At 42.6% G+C, this 13,855-nt stretch overlaps 1 protein-coding gene across 1 annotated transcript; it reads right to left on the reverse strand.

The window, feature by feature from the left end:
- Positions 1–1,282: 1,282 nt before the first annotated feature.
- On the reverse strand, positions 1,283–6,838 carry DRG1 (developmentally regulated GTP binding protein 1). Its single transcript, XM_075434913.1, has 9 exons — positions 6,703–6,838; positions 6,382–6,505; positions 5,404–5,579; positions 4,932–5,001; positions 4,190–4,359; positions 3,320–3,450; positions 2,939–3,106; positions 1,886–2,008; positions 1,283–1,398 (listed from the first exon to the last, which is right to left on the reverse strand). The coding sequence occupies exons 1-9, from the start codon at positions 6,742–6,744 to the stop codon at positions 1,299–1,301; spliced, it is 1,104 nt and encodes a 367-aa protein (XP_075291028.1). The 5' UTR covers positions 6,745–6,838; the 3' UTR covers positions 1,283–1,298.
- Between the last annotated feature and the right edge of the window lie 7,017 nt (positions 6,839–13,855).

Genomic DNA, 13,855 nt, shown 5'->3' on the forward strand with positions numbered 1-13,855 from the left:
GATTTAATTTTTGGCATTGTTCTTGTGTGTGGGCTAAAACCAAGGTTTGAGCTGAATCTGCAGGACACTTCAGCTTTGGTTTCTTCCAGGGCAGGGGGGATGAAGTCTGCTCTGATAAAGGTAACTGGCCTCCCTAAAGACATACGCTGGAACTGCTGCATTTAAATGTTGCTGTATAGCCATGTTTAAGGTTAAGGAATGAGATTCCAGTGTACTACAACAATTGTAAAACTAACCAGCTCTAAGAAAAGGGGTAAGTGGGTTCACTGTTCACAGCTCCTACTCTGCCCCCTTCCAGTCAAGGCTGGTACCCACCCCAGCACACCTTGGTATTCAGCTTGCTTATGCACTAATCTAAGTTTAGAAAAAAAATATTGAGGAAAATGCTTTAGAGTAGAATCAAGGCTTGAATGTTTTCTTACCAGGATGAGTAGCAACCCCTGTTGCAAGGCGTTAGTGCTTGAATGGGGGTCTGAACTTGCTGTACTTTTTTTGTATATGTAATAACATAAGGGAGCATTTTAGATACATTTAAGCAAACACCCCTACTTCCTTTTTGTAGGAAAGTGCATGCCAGAGGCTAATGCACTTAACAGAGCTCTAACGTGAGCAAAAAGCTTAACCTTACTCATTTCCATAAAAAAGCAATAGAACCACTACTTTTAGAGCAGCCAGCTTCTCTTGTGCAACTTGATTTCTCTAAGCTAAGCAGGAAATTCTTTTAAGACGACTTAAAAGCTTTCAGTCGCCAACACAGTAAAATGCAAGCATCTAGTTTACTTCCACTACTATAAATGACTCAAGTGACTGCTTGTGAGCAGAACCTACCCTCTTTTCCACAACTGCAGGACTATTAATACCCTTGAAGTGTTCAAACATTTCAGATTAAGGCAGCCAGAGCTAGAAGCTAGAACTCTGTCCTCTAGCACTGTTTCATAAGATACAGCTTCCCAAGCCTTTGCTTCTCATGTTTTGTTCCAATTCAGGACAAAATAATTCCTGATATAGGAACTTGTTTCCAAGTGGGATGACCTGTACGTGCAGCAGAAAATCATCCCAGGCATCAAGGCTTCCTGGTGAGATTTTGCCATCGTGAAAGTCACTTAACATGAGTTTCTCATCTGCCAGAATGAGATGCTGCAGTACAAGCTGGCCAGAAACATGTCCTACTGTGCAGCAAGGTACTACCATAAAAAACCAATACCCATTTGCTACAGATTTGATAGAAAGGGCCTGTTCTTTGTCACTTACGACTAATGACAGATTGGAGCACAGCACCAAACCATGTGAGAACAACTTTATTTCTTTACAATCTGAATAACATCCTCATCTTCAAGAGTATGGTCTTTGCCAACTTTTTGAGGATTGTGTTTAACAGATGAACCCCAGACCAGTGCACTGAAAGAAGAAAAATCAAATGAAAAAGGCTTAGAAATATAATATGCAAACAGCAGAACAACAGCTATTTCTGTCACAAAGCTAATACAGAGAGCAATGCTTAAGAGCTATTTTTATGCTCCTGCAAGTACCTGGATGAGTGATCTGTGTGAACCAGAGTACAAGCAGATCAAAACAAAGCATGAAGTCATCCAAAATACTTCTGCATGCAGGACAACAGCCCCTAATGCTGCATCTAGCACTACTTCCAAATATGGAGAAAAACATTTTCCCCATAGAGGAAGTTTATCCAGGAAAGAGCATAGAGAGCATCAGAGATAGTAACTTAAGTATTAGATTTAATTGTTATTGGCAGATCTATTTAATTCAACATAAAAAAGAAACCAAATCCTGTTTTCCCTTCTAGTTTACAAGAGAATGAAAGAATATACCAGGAGGCAGATTACTTTCTATTCTCTATAAATTACCCTTTTACAATAATACTTACTATTTGAAGTCTTTAATGAGATTTTTGTGGATCTTCATGCAAAAATCCTCCACTGTGGTCTTGCAGTAAGGTAGTACCACAGGAGAGGTGTAGTCTGGGAGCTGCCCTTTAGGTTTGGTGTAGCTGCAACATGGACGGAACAGTCAGTCAATGCCAAAACCCCCTCTTCTCTTTCAACACATTGTGAAATTTCATAGGTTATTCGCACTGTCATCCTTCTGCCTAATTTGATGGTGAAAATGCATCTGCATAGCCAATAGCTGTGACAGGTTCTCCCTTGTAACTGCCAAAGTTTATCACCTGTGAACTTTCTGTAGCTGCTTAAAATATGATGAAGAATAGCTGATGGAAAAGAACATCTACAGTGTTATGGTTCTGACCTGTGATTTTTTTTCTTTGAAAAACTCAATGTATATTAGGAAAAAAACTTGCAAAGTCTATAGCCTAGATACCTAGACATACTAAATCCCTTTTTAATATGTTTTATATTGTCACCAGAAGATAGATATAAGCTCAAAAGACTACAGTTACTGTATTGTATTAGTAGATTCATTCATAAATTCATCCAAAGAAATGCATTAGTAGTATGAGGTAAACCGTTAAAAATTTATAGTAAAAACATCTGAAATGCTAGATGAAGAAATAAATTCAGTTCTGTTAAGAGAGCTGAATGCATGTCACTCATGACAGACTGAAAAAGGTACCTCTGAAATTCCCAACTTTGCACTATATTTGACGAGAATTCCATGTTTTTAGGAATTTTTTAAGATACACTTTGGACTTGGTTTCACAAGGTCCTCATTAAACTCCCCTACAAGTTCAAAACACAGCACTTGTGACTGTGAAGAAACTATCACACACCAGATGAGAGGAACATAATTTCCACTTGACAGAGTGAACGCACTTGAGTAACAAAAGACATAATCATTTGAAAGCCAGAGTTCTAAGCTAGCAGAAAACCACTATTGAAAAATCATCATGCACCCATTCTCGAGACACTCTTCAGTCTCAGCCTTACACTCATCTCCACACAAGGCAGCAACTGGGACTCACATTCGTACTAGCTTCAAGTAGTCCCAAATTTTCTCCAGCAGATCATCGAAGTTCCAGCGATGATGAGCAGATATTGGTACACAGTGGGGCACTTTGTAAATAATATCTAGTTCTTCAATGGAAATCTGGTCGATTTTATTTAGGACATAAATGCATGGGATGTAAACCCTGCAAAGACAACAAAACACCGTTCCAGCAGCCTAGCAGCAATACACTGCTACCTTCAAAAAAGCTTCATTTTTTAAAAGGACAGTAAGGTGCTACAGAGCGCTTGTTGATACCACATTGCTCACTTAGCTTCTGTGGGAAGCAAACCTCAGAGACGACGCTTTTCTTTGGTATAGAAATTGTAATATGCCAAACCCAATGTCCCAAGAGTACCTGTTCCCTTCAACAACGTCAATTAGGTCATCAGCAGTGGCGTCACTGCGCAGTGTGACATCAGCATTGTGAATTTTATACTCTGCTAAGATGCTCTTCACTGTTTCAGTATCCAGCTCACTCTGAGGACACTGAACATAGACATAGTATTAAGGAATGGAAAAGTTTATAGTCAAATCAAGTATTACAATTAATAATGCTGTCACCTACAAATTGCTGCATACAGGTTATTGAAAATAATAGCTGCATTGTTAACTTACTGGACTTGACTACAATTTTACCATACTTTGCCTCAGGAGAAGGGGAAAAGATTTAAATCATGACTTTATTTATATTCATGCCACTGATAGCTACAGCCAGACATTTCAGAAGTAGTGTTTCCTGTCAACCCGGGACCAGTTGCAATACAAACCCACATATCTACTAGTTCAGTACACAGACAACTACATGTCAGGCACCTACATCCCAGAGCAGTTCTGATTTTTGGTATCTCTGGCTGTTACTACGGAATCTTTAAAAATGTAGAAAGTGGAAAATGAGTAGTCCAGGTCGCGAGGCCTGGAACCCTGAGGTCTCTTGTCCAGAAGAATGCTGTAGTGACTAAGCAAGAGGCAGTTTTTGCACACTCTCCTTTGGGCCTCGGAACCCGTAATTGTTGGAAAGCGACCAAGCCTCTGGTTTGGGGTGGGGAGGTGGTGGGCTCCTAGGACAGGTATGGATGGCCTCCAAGCAAAGTACTCTGCTGCAGCACAATACAGCAGTTCAGCTTCTAAAGAAGTCATAGCACAGGAATGGTCCCAGGCACACCATTAACTGCAAATGCCTCTTCAATTTTTTTTATATCTCGGTTAAAGAAAATTTCCAACTTACCGTGGCTGTAAGGTTAATACCTCCTTTATCCTTTTTTTTAAAGCCAATATTGGGGGGCTTACTATTCAGACGAATTCCAAATCCCTCCAGTTCATTCTCAATGATTTTCTTATGACCAAGGGGTTTCAGCACATCCAGAACAATCAGAATAAGATTACAGGTTCGAGCAACTAAGAATCAGAAAAATAAAGTCATCCCTCAAAAAAGTATGCTCACACAATTGGAGACAAAACAACACAAAATATGGCTCAGTGGACTGATGACAATATTAAACCCCTGAAGGCCAGTACGTTGTTCATTTTTTTAATTCCAGTATAAGACCGAAGTTTGTAGTGCTGGCCAAGCATCACTGATCGACAGATCCTTACAAGTTGTAAGAATCAGGGAGGCTGGAAAAATCTTCCTTCCTGTCTACATTCAGAGCCCAGAATGATGACAATAAGCTAGGTAAAGAAATGAAGACAGCAGCCTCGTTTAATATAGGATCACATCTGTCTTCAAAACTGGTAATACTCTTTCACTGCAGTGTCAACACGGAGCACAAACTCAGCAAACATATGAAGCCAGAACTGAAAACAAAACAAAATGAAAAAGGGCTACTGCTTCACAGCAGGCAACTCAATTCCAGCACACAATTCAGCCTTTTAAAGACATCAGAAATGGTGATTCAACCCCTTCACTCTCTTAAGCTCTACTAACTGAACCGGTAATAGGATGCTGCCTCCAGCTCTAATATACTTACCTGCAATGACTTGCCGTCCTCTGCCTTTACCATCCTTGGCACCTTCAATAATTCCTGGGAGATCAAGTAGCTATTTGTTCAGAGGAAGGAAGGTAACTCATGAGAAAAATATTTTGCTTCATAGAGAAAATAAATCCCACTTTTACCTTTCTCCTAAACCAGGTAACTCTACTGCAAATCCAAACAGAATATGGCAAAATTGTTTCCCCTTTGATTCTTACATACTATATTATCCCTGGTGCCCTTTTGGTACAGATCGTCTCACACAGAATATGAGAACTACCACAGGCACTTCTCGCCAGAGCAAAGTGAAAAGTGCGGTAAAACTAGTACCTCATGGAAACATTTCTGATGTGTTCTCAAGCACTTCTACATGTCAATTCTAATCTGCTAATGTCAGTCTAGACCATTCAGCTGCAACGCCACTGCGTCTACATATACTGTCTTATCCTCACAGACACAAAAATCTCACCTGTATCTTTGCTCCTTTGTATCTAATGACTCCAGGCACAGTTGTTAGTGTGGTGAATTCATACGCTGCCACTTCAGAGTATACACCAGCAAGATTACTTAGAAGAGTAGATTTCCCCACTGATGGAAAACCCACAAACCCAATTCGGGCATCACCTGTCTTCGCAACATCAAATCCTGCAAGTAAGGAGCAAAAAATATTTATTTAAAGATGGCCACTTTCTATCTTCTAAGGTTCTGGACAGCAGTCTCTCACTATTACTTTTAATATTGCCTGAGTGAAAGCCAGGTAGGCTTCCCTACAGGGAGGATGAGAGTATGGAACAGAGAGTTCATAATCTATATTGCCTTGCACCACTTTGTGTAACATCCATTGCATGAGCCTGTCAATAAAGTGTAGCCTGCAAGGCTTCCCAGTGGGCTATAGTTGACTTGGGTGTAGGTGGAGCATTCCCTTTAAGCATTGCAGCTTACACAGTTACCATCTTTATAGGTGCCTGCTGCAAGATGTTGCTTCATGGAAAACCCTAAGATTTCTGCAAATACCAGATTATATTAGCCATAATGCAGAAGCCCTTCCATTTACATTTCACCCACAGCTCCACCACAGAGCCCTAGAAAGTGCCACAAACCACGGCTAAGGTCAAGCACTGGGAAGGGCAAAAGGGGGAGCAGGCGGCTGCTCCAATTTATTCAGCAGTCTCTGAAACGGTTTAAGCAGACACGAGCCACCCCCGTTAGGTCGACTTCCATCCCCCCCACACGCATACACACTTCAGCAGGGAGGAGCGGCCACTTCTGCAGAGGCCGCCGAAGCGGCCGGAGCCTTCTGGAGATATTCCAGACCTGCCTGGACGCGGTCCTGTGCAGCCTGCTCTGGGTGACCCTGCTTCGGCAGGGGGTTGGACTGGGTGCCCCACAGAGGCCCCTTCCAACCCCTGCCATGGTGTGATTCTGTCATCCCCGCCGAACAACGCACCTTCCCCGGGGCCGCCGCCGCCGCCCCCCTTGGGGGTGATGAGCTCCCGGCGCAGCTTGGCCAAGCGGGCCTTCAGCAGCCCTAGGTGATGAGCCGTGGCCTTGTTCTTCTGCGTCCGGGCCATCTGCAAGAGCACGGAACCGAGGACTCGCCACCGGGAGAGGCTCCGCCGGCCCGGCCCGGCCCCGGGCTCCCGCGCGGCGCCTCACGACCCGAGCGGCGCCGGCAGGGCCCTGTCACCCCTCACGGAGCGGCCCTGCGGAGCCCCGCGTCGCGCCCGGCCCGCCACCCCCGGACCGAGGAGAACGGCCGACGCGTTACCTCAGCCTCGATCTCCGCGATCTTGGCCAACGTGCCGCTCATCTCGGCGGCCGCTCTCGGTCCCCCGGCCAGCGGCCACCACCGCACCCTCTGCCCTCAGCCCCGGCCCGGCAGCGCGCAGGCGCACGGCGGCTTCTCGCGGGGGAGCGAGGCCAGCGCTCGCGAGAAGGGGCGGGCGCGCGCCTCAAGCTTGCGGGTGGGAAAGGGCTCCGCAGCGCCCTCCCCCGCAGCCCTCGCGCCGCCTCACGAGCAGCGGCGGGGGGGGGGTGGGGGCGCGGCGGGGGGGGGGTGGGGGCGCGGCGGGCTGCGCCGTACGTGCGTGTGTGTGCGGGGGGCTGCGGCCGGCGTGAGCCGGGTGTCCGAGAGAAGCGATGGGAGCCGCGGGGGGGGGGAACGGTCGTTGTGAGGCGGAGGTGCCCGCCTGTAAGAGAGCGCTAGCGTTGTGGCGCTGGGAGCGAGCTGAGGCTTCTGGGCGTGCGTCTGTGAGGGAAAAAGCGCGGGAGGTGTGAGGGCGCGTGGCGGCGGGAGGCAGCCGGCCGTGAGGGGCGGCCCGCGGAGCACTCGCTGCCCGTGAGGGGAGCTGGCGTGTGCTTCTCCCCGCGGGCCTGGCGCTTCGACGTGCGGGCAGACCCGCCTCTGCCCTGGGCTTCCCCGTAGTCCGCTTGCAGGACTGCGCAGCACCAGGTGTGTAGGTGTGCGTGCATGTGCCGCAGCCCCGCTGAGTCGGGCGGAGCAGAGCCTGCTTTTGCTGGTGCTTGATAAAAGCAGGACTTCCACGCTGAAGCTTTCGGACGGCTCCTTTCAGCTGAGCCCAGGCCGGACCGCTTGGCCCCAGGGACATCTGTAACAGTGCACTGAATGCAGGGTAATTAAATAGATACGGGATTTTTTTTTAATGGTCCCTTCAAAGTTTAAAGAGCCGAGTATCTCCAGCTTTTGACAGAATCACAAGAAGTCAAACAGCTGTATTTGGAATAAAAAATATTTTTATGACATAAGGAAATAAGTTTTTGTAAGTTTTCAGGATTTTACAGTCTCCCAAGTTTGTTTCCCTATTTTGTCTGAATTGGAACCATTTATAAAAACCTTTTTCTCCATATTCAGTAACCTTTCCAGGAAGGCTCTTCTGTCCCAATTTACTACAAAGTCTGGTTTTATATGACATATCTAAAGGTAACACTTCGCGTGTTTTTTAAACAAAAACATACTGTCCTGGGCCCATACTGTAGAAGCGTTTCTAATGACACTCTTGCAGAACCACTTGCCACATCTTCAGACAGGATTCTGAGTACTGTAGGATTGACAAAATTTAACATTATAACAGTTGTCGTAATAGAAGTGTTATGAATCATTGAGTCTTCTTTAACTTACAGTAAAAAGAAAAAAAACAGAGCACTATAATGTATGCGATGTTAACCACACTGCTATTTGCTCTCTCTGCCTCTGCGTATCCCCTGCTTGTCTCATCTTAATCAAACAAGCAGCCTTTAATGTCATAAACTCTTTATAGTAGGAACTGTCATTAATATAAGCTTATACAGAGCTTACTAAAATAAAATCTCAAAATGGGATTCCTATTCCTGGTAATGTTAGCTCAGCTAAGCTAAGGTAAATATAAATGCACCTACCACTGTATATTTGTTCATGGGTTTCTAATTATTCCTTGTGAACAATATCCATTTTCAACATAAGACATAGCAGATTTGGTCCTGGTATAATTTTTTCCTACTTAGTTCAGATGGAATTGGACTTGTTTATGCTTCCCCTGAATTCAGCCGTACAAGGAGTCCACGTTTGTGGTCCCTTTTAATAACAGGAAAAACACTGATTAAAATGCAAATTCTGAATGTTTAATCAGGGGTTAAGGCCACCTCTATTGTTGCAGTCGATGTCAGCTAACTTCAGAACTTCTTGCTAGCCACAGTAATAGTTGTTCTCACAAACTCAATCCAAATCCTATATATTGAATCTAACTAAAAATTATTTTTCCAACTGTGGGCTGAATGAACAAAGATGTCAATAAAATCTATGGTGTGAAAATTTAGTTACTGGGTGGTTTTTGTTTTCCTGGTTTAAGCATTTATAGTGTTCTTAATGCACAGCTGCTCAGTGTATGCTCTTAAATCCTTTTTTTTTTCCGAGCAAGTCACTCAAGCAAAGATCCTGTATGGAATGTAGGCACCTAAAAACTACTTTCAGTGTTGCATATTGTCCTTAATGGTGTGAAGGGAGTAAGAGCTTAACTAACAAAGATAATTCGATTTTTCTTCTTAGCCAAATTAACACTTTCTGATTGATTAGAATATTTAAAGGAGGTCGTATTAGTTTATAATGGCACCCTCTTGTAAGCTTCAGAAAGGCTTGTCCAATAGACATTGGTTCCAGGTTGTGAATAGGGTGTCATTATTTTTATTTACTGTGATGACTGTTGTGATTTTTTTTAATATAAAGGTGTTTTGTGGTATGTGGTACTTGGAGAACAGGGTGGTTATGTCCATGGCAAGTTAGGTGTGCCAGCTGCGAAAGTGACTGAACGGTGGGTGATTGGGAATGGATCAATGATGTCCTCTGAGTACAGCAGTGAAAACTAAAAAATGAAGTGCAAATGATAAAAGCTTATTGAAAAAAAAGTCAGAGAAGGGAAAAATCAAGGAAAATATTCATTGAAAATTGGTTAGAAAGTCAGAAGAGGAAAAAGAGAGAAAATGAAAGGAGGTGCAAGAGACTGCGATCTACTCGAAAGGTTCATTGAGCTTTATAGTGGGCACTGATGGAAGATGGAATATGTGAATTGCCTTTTTTTTTCTTAAAATGTATATGTATTTTTGTAAATTGAGAGAATTCCATTTAGGAAATCTCGATGAAGTGCAAGAGGGGGTGTCTTTCCAAAGGTTCTAAATTGCACCACAGTTGCAGAGTCAGTTTCTCAGGTGGCCAACTGCCCACTACATCAGACACCACAGAACAGAGATTCAAATACGGAGTAAGCAAGCCCAAGTGATCCAGTAGTCACATGAATTACTAACTGATAAACTAAAAGTATATAACATAAGCACTTTTCTAAAAATATTTTTAATAAAGTAAGGAAAGCGGTATACTACAGGGTGTTTAGAAAATGCAGGAAAACTGCATCTGAAATAAAGGCTGTCTCATCAAACAATGAAGAAATATGACAGTATGGAATCAGTGACTGGGAAAAAACAGGAGTTTGTGTTTCATCAAGCTACAATGACAGGAATGTGACTGAAATGGCACATACCTCATTAGCAAGATCTGAGCGATGGAGCGCTGTAGCAAAAATGGGTTTCAGAAATTCATATTCTGTGCAGTCCAGTTCTGCTGACTCATTGATTTTGAGCAAGTAATTTCCTTTACTTGTGCCTCAGTTTTATTTTTGCACAACAGGAATGTGCAATTGCCGCAGAATGATTGAAACTTTCATGTTGCCATAGCACTGCCCTGCGAGTATGATGACTGTAGATCACGTCAATAGGAGAGCTGAGTAGTTAATGCATTTAGAGTGTTTTCTATCAAACTACCAATTTTAAATAAGCTGCTTCATTATGGGCCATATTCTGAAATTCTTTCTGAAACAGCTATTATTTTAGCTTGATTAAGAGTTTTACTCATGTGAGAGGCAAACTAAGTATGTTGAGAAGAGGCTTGCAAGTGTTTTGGATAACTGTGTAAAATTTACCATTGTGAAATACATGGTAAAAACCGTGAGTATGAAATTAATCATGATAACTTGTGTAGTGTATGCTTCATTAAAATCACATAAAGACCCTTCTTAAAAATAAGATCACCTAGGTTTTTTTTATTCTTGTTTTCTTTTTCTCTGTTTTATTCTAATAAGTGACCTCGGTGGCAAAATACTTGTGAATATCGAGTCTATTCACAGTGCACTGAGAAGGTCAGTTTAGCTTAAGAGCCACTCTGGTAGTACAGCACTTGTGGTTTTGGTAACTCACCTTATGACAGAAGCTGTAGAATATATTGGCAAACAGCTGCGCTAATGCTGCGTGCATGTTTGTGGACTTGCTAGGGACTACGTTTCTCACTTAGTGGTGGTGATTTCTGCAGGATTTAAAAAGGTGGGTGGGAGGTGACAGGGAGGAAATCAAATCATGATTGCAGGTGAAACAAAGCTCTTGAAATTTCTTATCCTCTCAGCAATTATCACCAGCCCAGTGAAAAACAGTCTGTATCAAATGATAACCTTGAGCTGAGTACTTATGATTTTAAGAATTATGGGTATGGGACTGTAACCTGCCAGAGTTCCCTCATGAAAAAAGGGTAACTGCAAGTTAAGGCATATAGAGAATCTGTTAATTTTAAGGTGATTTTTCTGTGTGTGGGGGGTTTTTTCACCTTCTACAATTTTGTAAACTCAAACTTACCTTTTTTCTTCATGAAATGTACTTTGAAAACTGGCTGCTCATTAACCCTATTATTGTACTTCAGGGAAGAACTGCTGATGCTGAAGAGGACACAAACCCTTTTAAGGTGGTTATAATGAGCTGACTGAGGGACAGCCTCATACCCCCTTGGAGGAAAGAGATTTTGAGAAGCTGCTATGAAAAGGTAAGATTTTTGAGATCTGTAGTACTGAGTCTTCAGTGGAACTGTAATATTGATTGACTGAGGTGAAGCAACTCTGGAAGTTGACGCAATTCACATCTTCATTGATTCTTGAGGTGATAAAGTGTGCCTTTTGGATGTTGTAAGAAATACAGATGTGCCTGTACTTAGCTGTGTTGCTGGATTAAGTTTTTTATGCCAGTTTACTTGATATTTATGGAGAAGTTGTCCTTCTCAGGACAGCACAGTAGTTTAGCTATTAATCTGTAAATACCAAACATTCACTGCTTGCACTGCATATTTAGGATTGTGTTGTAATGTTTTACATGAGAAAGTTGTCTGTCAGGTTTGCTTAGATAGGCATGGATGCCTAATTCATGGGGAGTGGATTAGACAGAATCCCAGGTTGTATTCCCATTTTGACCAGATCCTTAATGCGGCAATCTTGTTTTGAATGGCTCAGGTTCCCTTGGTTCCAGGCAGTCTACAGTAAATTAAACTGGGCAGAGTGAAGAAATGAGGGGAACAAAAGAGAGACTGCTTCCCAGACTGTGTTAAATTAGTTTAACAGCAAAAAATTCTGTAGTTTAGCATCAGCTCCCCAGACTTTGTTGTGGACAGCCATGCAAGAGATGGACTACACAGAGCATGAGTGCAGTGAGGAGAGTAATCAAAAAGAAGAAAAGCAAACAGTGCAGTTTTCCTCTTTTAAAATAACTCTTTCTGCATACTTTTCATAGCATCATATACCTCCCTGTTTGCAGTTGCTGTAGTTTTTGTGAGAATGCCAGGTATTTTTAAACCAGAGAGTTGTTTGTCTGCTTCTAGAGGAGAAAGCTGACAAATCACTAACCCACGTCTGGATTACAGAGGAAACTGTGCTATCTCCAAGTCTGAGAATCCTTGCTGCTAGGGTTAGCATTCTCATGGGATGATTCCAAATAAAAAATTGAGCAAGCTTTAAAAAACTAAATTTAAGTAATAATCAACCTAACAAGTAATGAATGCTGAATTAATTGCTTGTTAGATCAGTCTCAGTTAATTAAAATTCCAGTGAAAGCTCAGAAAAACTTGACAGCTACTCACTGAAATGGCAAGTTTGCCATGAAATGCGCAATGTTATGTATTTCTGTGGAACACGCATAAAAAGGAAATAGTTCTTATGACTGAATTAGCTGTCACAAGTGCTATGCAGAAATGTCTCTGCTAATATTATAATCCATGTGAACTAGTGACTAACCTTCTTAAAGAGTATAATAATGGAGACTATTCTGAAAAATTTTGGTAACCTCAAGACCTACACAGACGTGTGAGTTGAGAATGTTCAACAAATAGGTATGACTCAAGTCTAATTATCATATACCCAAATATATTTGAATAGATTTGACTGTAACACAGTCTTTTGTTACCTCTTATGTTTGCAGACCAGTTTAAGGTCTGCACTTCTGAGTAAGGCCAGTAGCAATCCATCTGCAGTGAAGTGAGCAATGTATGGTGTACAGTCCCAAATGGCACACACATGTTCAGAGGAAAAGAGGAGGTTTAATACTATTGAAAAACCAATCAAAGTGCTTCAGCGAGGACCAGGCAGCTGTAAAACATTTTAGGACAGCTCAGGAATTCCCATGAGCAGAAGTGAGACAGGAAATAGTGAGAAGCTGAATAAAGTAGCTGAGGAAAATGCCTTTATTTAAAAGAGAGATCAATTCAAAAGAAGTTCAGCAGATCCCAGTGCAGAAGATGTCAGAGAAAATAGATTAGGAATCTTCTGAAAAGGGGAAGAAAGTCTGTATACTGAAAATGTAAATTTTTAAATTCAAATTTGAACTCTCATATCATCTGGAACTTTGTCTTCAAGACAGTAACTAGCTAGTTGTGATGCTAAGTGAGTTCCAAGGTAATCATACCTGTACACTTATATAGTGAAGTGTGGGGAAATGACATTTAGTCATCGCATTAAATTTAGGGAACTTCATCTTCCGAGTCTGTTCATACTGATCAGCCAAATTTTGTCTCAGAATGGCATAAACTGCTTATTTGCACATGGAATAAATTTGGCTATGCTGCAACAAACACTAATTGAATGACTGCTTTGATAGTCTCATAGTCTGAGATGGGGTAAGTTTGGGACCAGAAAAAGTCGCGAGGAGTGGTCCTTTTAATGTGTTGGTGAAGCCGTAAGGCGGGGGAGGCCAGTGTAGTAAGAATGGAAGTACTAAAAGGAGACATCCAGCCGTTGCCATGTCAGAGCGCTGAGGAGCTAAGGCGAACGGCTGTGTTGGTCTCCTGGTGATTTCCTTGGGAGTGCGATGTGCGGGCAGTCATCTCTAACGAGCATCCAGCAACGTACTCGCAATATGAGCTGCCGGCATGCTGATCTGGCGTCCTCACGGCAAGTGTGAATGGGTCACTTCCAAGAAACAGCCGTGCTTTGGGGGGAATACTTAGCTTTTACCTAAAGAAGCAGGCAGGGTGTGTTGGATGGTGCCTTTTAAACAGGAGAGCTGGAAGCTGAAACCAGAACATTCCATGGCAACTGGAGAAAGTTCCGAGGAAAGTGCAGTGAGAGAGG

The sequence above is a fragment of the Opisthocomus hoazin genome, chromosome 13, assembly GCF_030867145.1.
Source record: "Opisthocomus hoazin isolate bOpiHoa1 chromosome 13, bOpiHoa1.hap1, whole genome shotgun sequence".
In the NCBI taxonomy this organism is placed as follows: domain Eukaryota; kingdom Metazoa; phylum Chordata; class Aves; order Opisthocomiformes; family Opisthocomidae; genus Opisthocomus; species Opisthocomus hoazin.

Bases quoted from the DNA above. Each gene is read 5' to 3' on its own strand.
- DRG1 (XM_075434913.1), bottom strand. From the start codon at position 6,744: ATGAGCGGCACGTTGGCCAAGATCGCGGAGATCGAGGCTGAG. The intron at 6,506-6,702 runs GTAACGCGTCGG...GTGCTCTTGCAG, and splicing joins TCGCGGAGATCGAGGCTGAG to ATGGCCCGGACGCAGAAGAA. The intron at 1,399-1,885 runs GTAAGTATTATT...TTCTTCTTTCAG, and splicing joins CTCATTAAAGACTTCAAATA to TGCACTGGTCTGGGGTTCAT.